Source organism: Bactrocera neohumeralis, unplaced genomic scaffold (assembly GCF_024586455.1).
Source record: "Bactrocera neohumeralis isolate Rockhampton unplaced genomic scaffold, APGP_CSIRO_Bneo_wtdbg2-racon-allhic-juicebox.fasta_v2 cluster09, whole genome shotgun sequence".
Classification (NCBI taxonomy): Eukaryota; Metazoa; Arthropoda; class Insecta; order Diptera; family Tephritidae; genus Bactrocera; species Bactrocera neohumeralis.
Window position 1 is genome coordinate 28,464,646 of NW_026089622.1, and position 16,775 is coordinate 28,481,420.

The 16,775-nt window shown below is 39.0% G+C and overlaps 1 protein-coding gene and 1 pseudogene across 1 annotated transcript; both read right to left on the reverse strand.

The window, feature by feature from the left end:
- Nucleotides 1-259: 259 nt before the first annotated feature.
- Nucleotides 260-5,575, reverse strand: LOC126764143 (jerky protein homolog-like; annotated as a pseudogene).
- A 2,031-nt stretch (nt 5,576-7,606) lies between these two features.
- Nucleotides 7,607-8,645, reverse strand: LOC126764154 (uncharacterized). The gene has a single exon (XM_050481950.1). It carries the CDS (start codon nt 8,571-8,573, stop codon nt 7,821-7,823), a length of 753 nt encoding a protein of 250 aa, XP_050337907.1. The 5' UTR covers nt 8,574-8,645; the 3' UTR covers nt 7,607-7,820.
- Nucleotides 8,646-16,775: the final 8,130 nt, after the last annotated feature.

Below are 16,775 nucleotides of genomic sequence, written 5' to 3' on the forward strand. Positions count from 1 at the left end.
CAACTGTCGGCCTGCAGTCGTGTAGTCGTGCAGCTGTGAAAATAACACTGCCCATAAGAACGTGTGTATTTTAATATTTGACAGATGTAGTTTGCAGTCTGTCGTAGCCATTGTGTTTACACTTTCAGTGAAAATTGGGATTAATCCAAGAAATTCAAGAGCGTAAAAAAACACTACCACTTCACTCAACTATCCGAACGCTTTTTTTTTTATTTACATATGTACTCATATTTGTATGTTGGTTGGTATACATTACAGTAGAATCCCGATTATCCGGATCAATTAAAACCAGGGGTATTCCGTATAATCGAAAATCCGGATAATCGATTTCAAAGCAAATCAAACAATATTTAAAATATAATAAAGTTTTATTATGTAATAAGTTTTACAAGTGTAGTTCAGATAATACATATGTACGATATATAAAAACCGAGCTATAACGATAATTAATGTATTACATAATGCCTATGTAATTTAAAACTTTGGTTGGAAATAACTTGTTATTGGTCTTTGACGTAAAGAATCATTTCGCTTCATTGCGGCCAAGTCCCTGATGCGTTTCAGTTGTAACAACTGTATGGGATCCGATACATCCTGTCTTTCAAACCACTTAAAATCAATATCAAGAGCTTCAAAAGCTTCTGCGTGAGATGGTACTTGACATACTTCCCCAGTTTCAGTATCTTCTTCATCTTCTCTTTCGTTATTGTTCAAATCCTCAATGATTTCTTCATCAGTTAATATCTGAAATCCAGGGTCTTCATTATCGCAGTTCAGCCATTCCTTAATATTTTCTTCATCGCACCCTTCACCAATGCTAAGAATTTTCATTGCTTCTGTAATTTCTTTAAAATCGTCGTGCGGTTTAATCGAGGAATTAGATAGTGTTAATTTTAATAATTTATTCCAAGCTCTTTTTAATGTCTGCATTTCCACAGAGTTCCACGCTTCTACCAGAGAACATAAAACATAGAGAAGGCGCAAATTGAATTCTGTATGATGTTCGATTGGACGGTTAACAGAGCTTATAAAATTGCGACACGGAATTTCACCATTCTCGCTGCTATTTAGCAGAATTGAGCATGTGCAATGGCAGAAATATATGTTAAAGCGACTGAATTCATACGAAAATGAATAAAGAGAATTGCTTTGTAGAAAAATATATACAAAATCACACAGAGAATGTAAAAAAGCATTCTCTGAGTGACATATGTATGTCTGCATGCTTATTTTGTATTATATGAACCATTGTCACATATGCGTGATTATTTTCCGAAAAATGGTAAGAATTTTAAGTTATAAAATTAAATAAAAAATAATTTTCAATAAATTATTATTTCAAAAATGATATTAATTTCGACTATTATGAAATGAACTTAAATGTGCTCATGTAAACACTTCCATTCATTCCTTCCATTTCTTAAAAAAAATTAATGACCTTCATGAAATATGCATATTCGCATTATTTCGTTATCATTTCCATATTTGTACCAATACAATTTCTATGACACATGCATATGCACATATATTATTTCTTTGGCACATTTGTTTGTATGTTTACGAAAGCAAATGTGAGCCATATACATATGTACATACATTCATAATAACAAGTGTCGCACGCTTCTTTCGCATCTCCGTTTTCACGGTCAACCAATGGCCGAAACTTGCGTTTTGTCAAAGAGTCAAGTGCTGAACACATTGAGCGCGACAGACTGCAAACGATATCTATCCAATACACACGTTCTTATGGACACAGTTATGTAGTTGTGCAGCTGGCTCAATAACTGTGTCCCTAAGAACGTGTGTATTCTAATATGTGTCGCGCTCATTGGTTCAGCACTTATGTGATGATAGAAAATCCAAGCTGTGCCGAAAAAATAAACTAATGGCCGCCGATTGTCACCTCTTCCCTTGCCTATGTAACAGCTTCGCCAACAAACTAGCGTAAATATGTATGCATATGTATGAGCTTGCATACATATCGACGCAGATTTTTGCGAGTCATGGAAAAATATTTTAGACAAATATTGTAAATCGACAACGGCTATGTTGCCACTTTTGTCACTTCTTTCTGTGAAGAATCATCAGAAAGTTGTTCAATTTATGATTTTTAGCTTTTGCCATCGCCGCGAAAAGACGCTTGTAGGCAAAGGCATGTTCGGGGAGATGTTACGGCGTCTGTTTTTATGAATGAAGCTAGGTCGCTTGTGGCATATGCGCCTGCGTTTATGAATGAAATCGTTTTTGTTGTAAAATTTACTACATTTGGGCTTCGCCAATTCGGCAGCCATATTGACTTGTGGTGCTTTTGCTATTTAGACAATTGTTGTTTTGTTGGCGACATATTCACATGTGTACGCATATGTATGTTTGTATGCTTGTGCATTATTTGTTCGGCAATGTATGCAAATATATGTACATATAAGTATAAGCATAAATGAATGTATGTACATATGTATATGAACATGCAGATCAATCCGCGCACATGTAATATGTGTATTGATAAGTGATAAAATCATGATTTGAATTTCTGAATGCGCACATGCGTATACGTGCAATCATATGGGCAGATAATAAGATTAATATGATAGACGATATATTTATGTATCTATATATTTTTGTGGTAAATTAAATTTCTATTAGTAAGAAACATAATACAAAAATATTTATTAGTATATTAGAGTATACTATGTAAAAATCAAATAAAAGTATTAAATATGCAAGTCCAAATTGACTGTAAATATTACTATGCATGCATTTATACTCATAATTATTTTTACATGCCAATATGGAAATGCCGACGGCAAAACGCAAAAGCATACATATTTGCATACATTGCGATTGCCTGGTTCAAAGCAAAAATTGAAGCATGAAAATATCACAATGCTGTGGTTGGGAGTATCATAAGGAGCCTGCATACATACATATATTTATGTCTTCATATTTTTGGCCATGTGAGACAGAGAACACAATAAAAAATGTCTTTATGTTCTCTGTGTGAGACGTGTGTTTTGTACACATTTTTCGCTGTTAAAAGTGGAATATCAAAGAACTTATTTTTCTTCAATATTCTCTGCTTGAGCATATATGCCCTCTCATCATATGCCGTAAATACATATATTTATTTCTCTTCATATTCTTTGTTGAATATGTGGAGAACTGTTAAAAATGTTAACATTTCACAGCGTGAATTCTGTATTTGTGTGGTGAGATTCCGTGTCGCAAATTTATCAAATGTTCGCTGTCGAACCTGCACCTTCTCTATGTTTTAAGTTCTCTGGTACAGCATTCACTTTAAGTCTTTTTGGGCCAATTGCCTCTTTTACAAAATGTTTCTCACAAACGAATGAGTTGGTGGCTGGAAAGTAGTCAATGGGAGAAATTTTTAAGTTCTCCTTCCACTTTTCAGCCAACTCCCATTCACTTGGGAAACTAAATAAACGTAGTACCCCGCCGTTGGTACTTTCACATCCGCGCACGCGACACTTCCGAACTTTAGGCATAGTACACTTTTTAAAATTAATTAATAGAAAATTCACGACTTAACCGAACGACAACACGTCTTACCCGAACAAAATCACAAACTTTATGAAAATTGGCGCAATTATTGGCAGTTCAATTTTATATAAAGTTTAAAACATATTTACATATGAATACATAATATGTTTTATTTTGGCGCAATTATCGACACTTGTCAGTTGGGCCAATATACATACATAAGTACATATAAGTAGGAAAAAGAAGGATGGTTACTTTCATTTGTGTGTAAAGCTCAATACATTTACATATGATATATGTATACAAAGAACATGCAAGAAGAAGATTTTTACTGGTTCCCTGGTATATGATATGTAAATATTTATTTGATTTTGGCGCAATTATTGACACTTGTCTTAATATACAAAATTGGGCCAAAACGAAACAAACAAATATATAATTACTTTTATACATATGACAATATGGAAATGCCGACGGCATAACGCAAGGGCATACATTGCACATACATATGTACATACAACCAATTCCTTGGTTGAAAGCAAAAATTGAAGTATGAGAAATAGAAATGCCGACGGCAAAACAAAATTCCTTACATTCGTACATTGCGTATATATCAAAATGACTTATTATAAAAAAAAATTAACATAAAATATTATGAAAAATAATAAATAAAAGTTCTACATACATTCATATTTCCATACGTAATAGAACATATTTCCTATGGAATATCAAAGAACTTATTTTTCTTCAATATTCTCTGCTTGAGCGTATATGCCCTCTCATCATATGCCGTAAATACATATATTTATTTCTCTTCATATTCTTTGTTGAATATGTGGAGAACTGTTAAAATTTTAACATTTCACAGCGTGAATTCTGTATTTGTGTGGTGAGATTCCGTGTCACAAATTTATCAAATGTTCGCTGTCGAACCTGCACCTTCTCTATGTTTTATGTTCTCTGCTTCTACCAGCATATAACAACAATCTTTCAAATTTGTTTCCTTAAAAAACTTTAACGTCGTTTCTATTTCACTGTCCTCTGTTGTCAAAAGACGACGCAATAGTTGCTTTCTGTATAAACGTTTTAAAGTTTCAATGATACTTTGGTCCATTGGTTGCAATATCGATGTTACGTTAGGAGGTAAAAACTTAACTGTGAACTTCCCATTTTCTCGATTTAGTGTTTCAGCGGAAGGGTGCGTTGGTGCATTATCTAACAACAACAATACGTCGCCCTCTTTCCCCACGTCCTTTTGAAATTTCTTCACTTCAGGAATAAACGTATTTTCATACCAATTAAGAAAAATATCTGTGTTCATCCATGCTTTTTTTTGGTTAGCGTAAGTTAAGGGGATTTTAACATTTTTGAAACAGCGCGGATTTTTTGATTTACCAATAAGTAGCAGTGGCAATCGATGAGTTCCATTAGCGTTTGCGCAAACCATAACTGTAACTCTGTCCTTACTCACTTTGTGCCCAGGTGCTGCATTTTCACGATGCGATGCTAACGATCTGCTTGGTAGAGCTTTCCAATTAAGACCTGTTTCATCTGCATTGTATACAAAATCAAAATCGTATTCTTTTTCATCTAGAAATTCTTTTAACTCGTCTACAAAAGAGTCGGCTGATGCAACGTTAGCAGAAAGTTTCTCTCCTTGAATCTCCAGTTCTCGAATGCCATGTCTAGATTTGAATCTTGCTAACCATCCACAGCTCGCTTTGAAAGAATTATCACCACCAAGTTTTTGATTAAAATCCAATGCTTTTTCACATAACAGAGGTCCTGATATGGGCTGGCCACATGCTCTCTTTTGTAAAAACCAAGTATAAACTGCATTCTCTAGAATTTCATTTTGAGATTTTTTCATAACTTTACGTTGCGAACTTCCATCTTCTTTCTCAAGCGCGCAGGTGAATTTCATTATGGCATCAGAATTCTTTTTAATGTCTGATATCGTAGAAGTTCCTACACCATATATTTGTGCCAACTTACTGCCAGATTCACCATTTTTTATACTTTTAATTATCTTCACTTTGTCATTAAGAGGCAACACTACTCTTTTTCGCTTGGACATTGTAAACTTCTAACACAAAAAGGCAGACAAAAGTAAGAGACAACCTTTCAGTTGAACGCTATCTAAGAAAATGAAACTATAACAAACACTATCCCGCAAACAAATGAAAGCGGGAGTACACGTAACACGATCAGACGCGAAAATAAACTTGTCGTAACATGTATCATTGCACCGTTAAAACATTTTCAAACTGACAATTAGAGCCGAGACGAATGAGTCCGGATAATCGGATATTCGGATAATCGGTGTTCGGATAATCGGGATTCTACTGTATTTGTTCGGCAATGTCGTACACATATGCATGTACATACATACATATAGAGCAGTGCGCGCACACTTTTTACTGATAAATGATATTACGATTTGATTTGAATTGTACTTACATACATATGTGCATATGTAATTCTGCGCTGATATATATATGCGTATGAAAATTAAATGACATATTATTGTAATATGTATATTAAGTTTTTATGATATTATGATAGTATCTCATATACATATACATACATACATATGTATATTATATTTACAAACATATTCATATACATATGAAATTATAATATATTCTGAAACATAAGAAATATTTTAATAAATAACTCTTAATTGCACATTATTTGTAGTAATAATAATTAATTGTTTTGAAAATAGCATGATTTAATTAGAATGATATAAATTATGCATATATTCATAGAAATACGCAAAATGATAATCACATCAATTAACATGATGGCATATGAGCATATAAAAATATGAGCAAAAGGCCAACATATGTACGTCTGTAATAGCAAAGCATGTTTCTGAGCATAATTTTCATTAATGCTCAGCTCTGTTCACGCGCCGCTGTTAAGATTTCTCCTTCTTAGCTAGCTGTGGTGAAATGCACTCATCGCATTTTGTTAGCTTTTGACAGTTCACACGCTTGTCCGTTGTTGGACCTTCTCTGTAAATATACGTTCTCTGGTTATTACAAATGATATAATAGAGCTATAATAGAGATATTTTATGCTTTTATTTGTAAAATAACGTCAAGTTTGTTAGAGCTGTGAATAATTTTACATTTTACATATTAGTGGCATCACCACTATACCTCCTTTTCTATCTTCCATTCTACTGTCAACTCTACTGTCGTCCTACTGCCGTTGACAAATATAGGAAATATTCAAGTTAGCGGGAACGACAACTGTCGGCCTGCAGTCGTGTAGTCGTGCAGCTGTCAAAATAACAGTGTCCATAAGAACGTCTGTATTTTAATGTTTGACAGATGTAGTTTGCAGTCTGTCGCGCTCTATGTGTTCCGCACTTCACTCAAAACTAATTTGCATACACAATAATGTTACAGATTTTCATGCCTAATTATTTTGCAAAACCTAAAGGTAGGCTATAACCAGAGAACGTATATTATAGAGAAGGTTCACGATGTCGAGAATTTAGGGATATTTCAATTTTGGGATATTTACTGTTTTGGATGAGTGCATTTCACCACAGAAAATTATTAGCGCATTTCACCACTTAACACCAGGGGACACGAAAATAGCAGAATTGAGCATTTTCAGTGTTAAATGAGAAAAATAATCATAATTCCAATATTAAGGAAAAAAAAATTAATATGGGACATAAGCGAGTGCGGATACTTAATCGGGTGGTACTTAAAACAATAATTTCCATGTATATCAAAAAACAACTGTGAGATGCAGCAAGATATGGGCAGTTAAGACAGAGAACTTAAAAACATTCTCTGGCTGGCCAACCACACTTTCTTTTAAAACCAAAATGCACCAGATTCCAAAGAATCGTTATAAACTTTTATTTTTATAAAATGCACTTAGAAAATAATATAAAAAAATGTGTTTTTAAAATGTTTTAAAAATTTAAGTTCGAGTTACAATGTATGTATGTTATATATAAATGTACAAAATGAGCAAACGCGGCTACAAATTGCCAAACAGTAGTTCTTTTGAAAACGTTAAATAGATATATGTATGTATATACACACAAACGGGTACGTAGCGGAAAGAACCGGGATGCTGAGAAAAGCGGAGGTGTTGCTCGATCGATGTCGTAACGAACAAAGGTGCGCGAGCGCCTTTCTCTTGTCCTTTTGTTCTAATTAGAACGTAGAATGTCATCGTGTTTTGGTGCATGTGCGTGTGTGTGTGTTAATGTGATTTGGTGTGGTGAAATTATGTAAATTTGATGCGACGTCGCTACTCATTTAGCCATCCCGGCCCCCCTAGGCGAGTATTTAGCCTAGAAGCCGCTGTAGCTGCTGTAGCGTAGCTACAACGCTGCTGAGGCCTGTTGACCGCCGGGATTGCGGCCTAAGCTGATGGCGCCGTGTTGACGTTGTCCGGTTTTGGCGCCAGGAACGAGATTCTGCTGGAGAGTGTCCACGCCGGCGATAAGCCGTCACAGGCGTTCTTTGAGAACGCCTGACGTTACCGCTGGTGCGAGGAGCCGGTGGTCGCCCGGAGTCGCGTCTGGTAGTGCGGTGCAACAGCGTATGGTGAGCCCGCACACAGATTTGGCAACGATTATTTGATGGGCACTCCTGAGTTGCATGGGAAGTTGCCAGACAATTCAGGCAATACCCGTGCGCCTGTGCCACCTGCTGGCGTTGCATCGGCGGCATGCCTTTGAAGATACCGCAGTGCGATAGCCGATGCGGGCGGCGGCATAGTGGACAACGAATTCGTTGCAGATCCGCTGGTAATGCTGGCGTGCTTTGACGCGGAGCCGTTGTCGCGGTGGCGCCTGTTGTTGTTCGAGGCGCTGCCGGTGCCATGTTGGTCCGGGGTGCTGCTATTGGGGCAGCTTCGGAGCGAGGGGCGGAAACTGCCGAGCGCATGGTTGGCGTTGACGATGATGCCATATCCACGTCCATATTACTCTGTGAGAGAAATGATGATATTAGAAATATATTGTGAAATTTACTATAATATGGACTTTTGTGCCACGATATGTGGCATGAATAGGATGTCATTTTTTTATCAGACATTTATGTTAAGTCTTTTGTGTCATTTATGTTATTCGAGGTTACGTTTTGGTAAGCGGTTTATATGCTTTATCGATTTATTGATTTATTAATATTGCGGTTTCGGTTTTACGTTTCTTTATCTTCGGCGGTTGGTAGAAAGCACAGTTTGACGAGAGGTCTGGTTAGCGTTCCGGCTTGAGTGCGGAGATCAACTACTCGAACATGACCGTCGGAACCGTAATGAAGTTGTTTTATGCGGCCGAGTCGCCATTCCGTAGGAGGGAGACAATCATCTTGTATAAGGACGCAGTCTCCAAGCTTTGGTGACTTTTCTTGAGTTTTCCACCGGTATCTCTTGTGAAGGTCCTTTATGTAGTCTTCCTTCCATCGGCGGCTGAAGTCATGATGGAGAATTTTAATTCGTTCCCATCTGTTTAATATGGATAGCGACTCCACGCCTGGCTCAGGTATGGCCAGAATGGGTGCTCCTTTTAGAAAATGCCCTGGGGTTAAGGCTGTGAAGTCGGAGGGATCTTGCGAGAGTGGTGAGATAGGTCTAGAGTTTAGTACGGCTTCGATACGAGTGAGTAATGTAGTAAACTCCTCATAATTGAATTTATGGTTACCAGCCGTTTTCTTTAAATGGGACTTAAAGCTCTTTACGGCTGATTCCCAGAGTCCGCCCATGTGTGGAGAACATGGGGGTATGAATTGCCAATCGATCCCTTGGGGTGCATATTTTCTGACAATTTCGGGGCATACTTCTTTCATGAATTGTAAAAACTCCTTTTCCGTGGCTCTTTGAGCTCCGACAAAGTTTTTTCCATTGTCGCTCATAATTTTTAAAGGAAATCCGCGCCGTCCGACAAAGCGGGCAAATGCTGCAAGAAAAGCCGCAGTAGTCAGATCCGAACATAGCTCGAGGTGTACTGCCTTTGTTGTAAAACATACAAAGACAGCCACATACCCTTTCCTAAATGAGGAAGACCTTAGCATTGAGGCCTTTATCTGGAAAGGTCCAGCAAAATCAACCCCAGTGATGGTAAAGGGTAAAGCATAGTTGCAGCGTTCAGGTGGTAGGGCTGCCATGATCTGCGTACGCATTTTGTGCTTGTACAGAGTACACTGTTTACACATGAAAATGGTTCTTTTAATTTGTGGCTTTAGTCGCGGTATATAGAACTCTTGTCGGACCATTTGTTGCATCAAGCGATGCTCACCATGCAGTGTAAGCTGGTGGAGATATATTAGAAATAAGTAGGTAAAACGGGATTTCTCTGGGATAATGATGGGATGTCGTTCATTGTAACTAAGGCTGGAGTTGGCTAGTCTTCCATTTGCCCGCAGTAATCCCTTATCGTCCAGGAATGGGTTTAACACGAGAAGTGAGCTTCCCTTTTCAAGAGGTCGCTTTTCAAGCAACTTTGATTTCTCTTTGCTGAAATAGCGAGTTTGTGTATACAAAATTAGACTGACCTTGGCATGTTGCAAGTCGGAATATGTTAGTTGTATGTCAGGATCGTTTGATATCCTTTTCACCTTTTGTTTAAGTTTATGGATGAATTTGTGCATATAAGCGACTACCCTTAGTGCTCGAGGAAATGATGATAATCTTTGGAGAATATCATCCTCTTCTGGAGTGATATGAAAATTTTCTATTTTCCGACTTTCCGGAGGTATGATATTCCGAGCAGGAGACTTTGGCCAGAATTCTTGTGATTCTGTTAGCCATGTGGGACCGTTCCACCAGAGTGTAGTACTGGTGAGGAGAAGTGGTTTGCAACCTCTCGTCCCCAGATCCGCTGGGTTATCTGCACTTGCAACATGTTGTTGGGAGTATCATCATGAGCATGCATACATATATTTATGGCTCTCTTCATATTCTTCAGTATGCCATTTATCGAAAGCAATGAACTGTCACTTCAGCAGTTTGACAGATCAGTTTTCATTCCAAAAAAAATTTCGAAGAGACAACACATCCCATTTACACATATACCGACTTCAGTTTCATTTCGGTAATAATAAATTTAGTCGAGCGAGTAGTAAGACGGTTGTGTTAAAATTATAAGAATAAAGTACATTTTCAAAATAATGTAATACATTTTTCCCAAAAATTAATATTTAGTTGAATAATGTTAAGCGAAGTTTTAAATTTAATAAATTTATACAAGTATAAATTAAAATATAATTTCTCATGTTAAATTTATTATTTTAATTGGTATATAAAACTAGAGGACCCATCCACGCTTCACATAACAACTCTATCCACATTATGAAAACTTGTCTACAGATGTCGCTTTTTACTTTTGCATCGTTTTGTTTATTGCGCGTTTACGCCAATTTAAGGTTTGAATATTGGATACTGCGATGGTAGCGCAATCTATGGGATCCAATGTAAAACATTCCAAAATAAGCAATTAATTACAAATGAAGAATTAATTTAAAAAAAACATTTTTCAGTGGCCCAAATTGTGAATTTAAACCATCCTCGAATCTCCTTAAACACACACAAAAATTTTCATCAAAATCGGTCCAGCCGTTTAGAAGCAGTTGAATTACAAACACACGATCAGAAGATTTATATATATTAAGATTTATGCTACAGGGCTAGTAACATATAGTCAGAAAATATGAAATCATTTTTTCAAGAAATACATTTGTAGAAAAAAGTATATTTTTCCTTTTTTTTGTTTCCCACATAAATTTTTTTCACCCATATAAAAATTTGAACAGTTCAGGATCTCAAAACATGCGCTACATCAGCTCGGACCCACCTACCCGACGCCATTTCGCAAATGATTATGTTATGATAACAAATGCCCACATACAGATTTGGCAATGGCAATGGCAATAGATTTGACAGTTAGTATGCCATAAACCTTAGCCTGTCGAGATATCCCGTAAATCTCAGTACGTGCAGATGAAGGATAGTTTATATTGATACTACTATGTTCGGACCGACAACGTAAACATGTTTTCGTGGGAAAAACTGGTTTTCGCACGAAAACTTGTGTTTTCGTCCGTGTAAAATCTGTCAAACAAAAACACAGTTTTCTCTGAAAACTATTTGAAAACTTACATTCCACTCATTATAATCGGTGCCTGCTCTAGTTTAATTCATGTTTTTGGAAGACATATTTTGCCGGCCCTAAATTGTCACTTGATATTTGTTTACATTCCATATACAAATACAGCTGTCACTTGATATTCTCATATTAGGGGGATTCTCTTGCTCTTGCAAAACCTTGCACTGAGCAGAAATTGTAGAATTTTCCTCTTGGTGCAAATGCACAACAACAAACACACGCAGAAAATTATTTGCAATGGCTGTAGAATATATCAGACCAAAACCCATGTTTATTTTCGTGCCGTCATATATATCACTAGATTCTGCAAAGGGTGCTCTCTTGGCCTTGCATATTTCGGTATAGGATTTTTGCATTTTGTGCATGCAATCTTGCAAGAGCAAAAGAATGCCGCTATTGATAGTCAGTGAAAACTCATCGAAAACACACATTGTCGGTCCGAACGACTTTGATTCCACACATTCAAATGTGTTTTCGGAATGTTTTCAATGTCGGTCCGAACATAGTATAAGCAAGCTGCCAGTTTTTCCAACTCGAAAACTCTTTCACATATTAACTCATTGCATTTTCAAAGGCTACGAATGACGATGATCTCATCAAACAACTTTGCGTTGGATACAGTTTGCAAATTCTTCTTCTTCTTAATTGGCGTAGACACCGCTTACGCGATTATAGCCGAGTTAACAACAGCGCGCCAGTCGTTTCTTCTTTTCGCTACGTGGCGCCAATTGGATATTCCAAGCGAAGCCAGGTTCTTCTCCACTTGGTCCTTCCAACGGAGTAGAGGTCTTCCTCTTCCTCTGCTTCCTTCGGCGGGTACTGCGTCGAATACTTTCAGAGCTGGAGTGTTTTCATCCATCCGGACAACATGACCTAGCCAGCGTAGCCGCTGTCTTTTAATTCGCTGAACTATGTCGATGTCGTCGTATATCTCGTACAGCTCATCGTTCCATCGAATGCGGTATTCGCCGTGGCTAACACGCAAAGGACTATAAATCTTTCGCAGAATTTTTCTCTCGAAAACTCGTAACGTCGACTCATCGGTTGTTGACATCGCCCGAGCCTCTGCACCATATAGCAGGACGGGAATTATGAGCGACTTATAGAGTTTAGCTTTTGTTCGTCGAGAGAGGACTTTACTTTTCAATTGTCTACTCAGTGCGAAGTAGCACCTGTTGGCAAGAGCAATAATGCGTTGGATTTCCAGGCTGACATTGTTGGTGGTGTTAATACTGGTTCCTAAATTGACGAAATTATCTACAACTTCAAAGTTATGACTGTCAACAGTGACGTGAGAGCCAAGTCGCGAGTGCGACGACTGTTTGTTTGATGACAGGAGATATTTCGTCTTGCCCTCGTTCACTGCCAGACCCATTTTCTGTGCTTCCTTGTCCAGCCTGGAGAAAGCAGAACTAACGGCGCGGGTGTTGAGGCCGATGATATCAATATCATCGGCATACGCCAGCATCTGTACACTCTTATAGAAGATGGTACCTTCTCTATTTAGTTCTGCAGCTCGAACTATTTTCTCCAGAAGCAGGTTGAAGAAGTCGCACGATAGGGAGTCGCCTTGCCTGAAACCTCGTTTGGTATCGAACGGCTCGGAGAGGTCCTTCCCGATCCTGACGGAGCTTTTGGTGTTACGTCAGTCTACACAGCCGTATTAGTTTTGCGGGGATACCAAATTCAGACATCGCGGCATAAAGGCAGCTCCTTTTCGTGCTGTCGAAAGCAGCTTTGAAATCGACGAAGAGGTGGTGTGTGTCGATTCTTCTTTCACGGGTCTTTTCCAAGATTTGGTGTATTGTGAATATCTGGTCGGTTGTTGATTTTCCGGGTCTAAAGCCACTCTGATAATGTCGTATCAGTTTGTTGACGGTGGGCTTTAATCTTTCACACAATACGCTCGATAGAACCTTATATGCGATGTTGAGGAGGCCAATCCCACGGTAGTTGGCGCAGATTGTGGGTCACCTTTTTATGAATTGGGCATAGCACACTTAAATTCCAATCGTTGTGCATGCTTTCGTCCGACCATATTTTACAAAGAAGCTGATGCATGCTCCTTATCAGTTCTTCGCCGCCGTGTTCGAATAGCGCGGCCGGCAATCCATCGGCCCCCGCCGCTTTGTTGTTCTTCAGACGGGTAATTGCTATTCGAACTTCTTCATGGTCGGGCAATGGAACGTCTGCTCCATCGCCATCGATTGGGGGATCGGGTTCTCCTTCTCCTGGTGTTGTGCGTTCACTGCCATTCAGCAGGCTGGAGAAGTGTTCCCTCCATAATTTAAGTATGCTCTGGGCATCAGTGACTAGATCACCTTTGGGGCTTCTACAAGAGTATGTTCCGGTCTTAAAACCTTCTGTAAGCCGCCGCATTTTTTCCTAGAATTTTCGAGCATTACCCCTGTCGGCCAGCTTATCAAGCTCTTCGTACTCACGCATTTCGGCCTTTTTCTTCTTCTGTCTGCAAATGCGTCTCGCTTCCCTCTTCAACTCTCAGTATCTATCCCATCCCACACGTGTTGTAGTCGATCGTAACGTTGCGAGGTAGGCAGCCTGTTTTCTCTCCGCTGCGACACGGCACGCCTCGTCGTACCAGCTGTTCTTTTGCTTTTTCCGGAAACAAATGGTTTCGGTTGCAGCTGTACGTAAGGAGTTTGAAATGCCGTCCCACAGTTCCCTTATACCAAGTTGTTGACGAGTGCTCTCAGAGAGCGGGTGTGCAGGCCGAGTAGAAAATCGTTCGGCTGTATGTTGTGATTGCAGCTTCTCGACGTCGAACCTTCCTTGTGTTTGTTGGCGCGCGTTTTTTGCTGCACAGAGGCGGGTGCAAATCTTAGCTGCAACAAGATAGTGGTCCGAGTCGATGTTAGGACCTCGGAGCGCACGCACATCTAAAACACTGGAGACGTGTCTTCCGTCTATCACAACATGATCGATCTGGTTGGTAGTTTTTCGATCCGGAGACAGCCAGGTAGCTTGATGAATCTTCTTATGCTGGAATCTAGTACTACAGATAACCATATTTCGGGCCCCGGTGAAGTCGATCAGCCTCAACCCATTTGGGGATGTTTCCTCGTGGAGGCTGAATTTACCGACCTTAGTGCCAAATATACCTTCTTTGCCCACCCTGGCGTTAAAGTCGCCAAGCACGGTTTTGACATCGTGGCGGGGGCAGCCTTCATATGTGCGTTCCCAGCACTCATAAAAGGCATCTTTGGTCACATCGTCCTTCTCTTCCGTCGTGGCGTGGGCGCAAATCAGCGATATGTTGAAGAACCTCGCCTTGATGCGAATTGTGGCTAGACGTTCATTCACCGCAGTGAATGATAGTACTCGGCGACGGAGTCTCTCTCCCACCACGAATCCTACACCAAACTTGCGCTCCTTTATATGGCCACTGTAGCAAATGTCACAAGGACCTACTAGTCTCAGTCCTTGTCCCGTCCATCGCATTTCTTGGACGGCGGTGATGTCAGCCTTTATTTTTATGAAGACATCAACCAGCTGGGCAGCGGCACCTTCCCAATTAAGGGACCAGACATTCCAGGTGCATGCCCTCAAATCGTAGTCCTTATTTCGTTTGCCATGGTCGTCACCAAAATGGGGGTCTCTTATCCGAGGCTGTTGCTGTTTTTTCATTGGAGGGTTTTTTTACGTGGCGGGTCCCAAACCTAGCGTACAACCCTATGCTGGGGATGCTTCGCCTTCTCACTTTAGCTCTCCTTCAAACGGATGTTCTTAGGCTACCCAGAGGATACTTGGTCAAAAACCGGAAGTAGTGAGCTGGTTTAGTCATATGTAAAAGAATCGTTTCTGGCCACTCCCAAGTGAATGGCGATAAGAGAACTTTCCTCACTTGCGTGAACTTCAACATATGACTCCATCCTCCAACCATTACATTCACCTAAAATGACAGCTGGAATCATCGATCTTCTATTGAAATGAAGCTGGTGACACTCTTATTAGACAACCCTGTACAATCACGATTACGGTGAACGTTTATGCGTATGGAACGTGTAAATCTGTCAACTGGTGCGAAACTACCTAAGAATACTTCATTGCAATAGGAATATGGTTATAAAAGAACATAAGACCATTATCATCGTCCAGCAGAACTAAGTAATCATTCTCTCACTCTTTTTTTAAATCAAATACTCTGATCGAAATCAAAGTCTATTTCGATACCTAAAATTTCCAATATACGTTTAGATAGTATTGGAAACCCTTGTACCTCATGCAAATAATTATATAGTATTAAAAATATTGCGAGTTCGAAGATGTGCGTAATCGAACCATTGTCATGCCCACAAACCTCCATTAACACGTATACAGTGTCATAAATAAGCACTAAATTGAGATATAAAACTGATATGCAAAGGACACCTGAGGGCAAAAAATTTTGGAAAAGTGGGCGTGGACCGTCATCTAATAAGTTTAATGTACATATCTCCGGAAGGTAACTTCGCTCATTCCCCCTATAACGGTTCAAATCTACTAAAAGCGCAATAAATCAATAATGGCATAAGACCGCTTAATGGGAGCCGGTGTGAATATTGGACGAATGGCGTGACTCTGACAACTTTTTGGTGAAATCATATATCTCGGCACCCGACTAACCGATTTCGACTTAATTGAGTGTATGTCATTCTTTTCATATTGCTATATCACATTGCGAAAATGGGCGAAGTCGTACTACAACTGCGACTATTTCCCGTATAACACAATTGTAAATCCCATTTGATTATTTCACTTTACAGTACGCAAAACAGGAAGCAATTGATGTAACCGGATAAAATTTTGGAATAATAATTCCTGTAAAGTTACTGCCACTTTAGGACCAAAAATGTTCCATCTATAGTTGACTTTTAACCGAAAATATCGCTCAATGTGTGAGATATACAATTGAAATTTAGACAAACTTTTCCCATCAATAATATAATTTCAATGTATCAAAAATTGGTTGAATCGGTTCAATAGTTCCTCGAGCCAGCATGTCTCAAATAACGGTCAATATTTGAGTTATCTTAACGAAAATTTCAGATGGTGTTTTACTCATTACAGCACATCTTTGTATTTAAAATAGATACAATTGGGCGGAAACTATTACCGGAATTTTCGAACATCCGGCTGA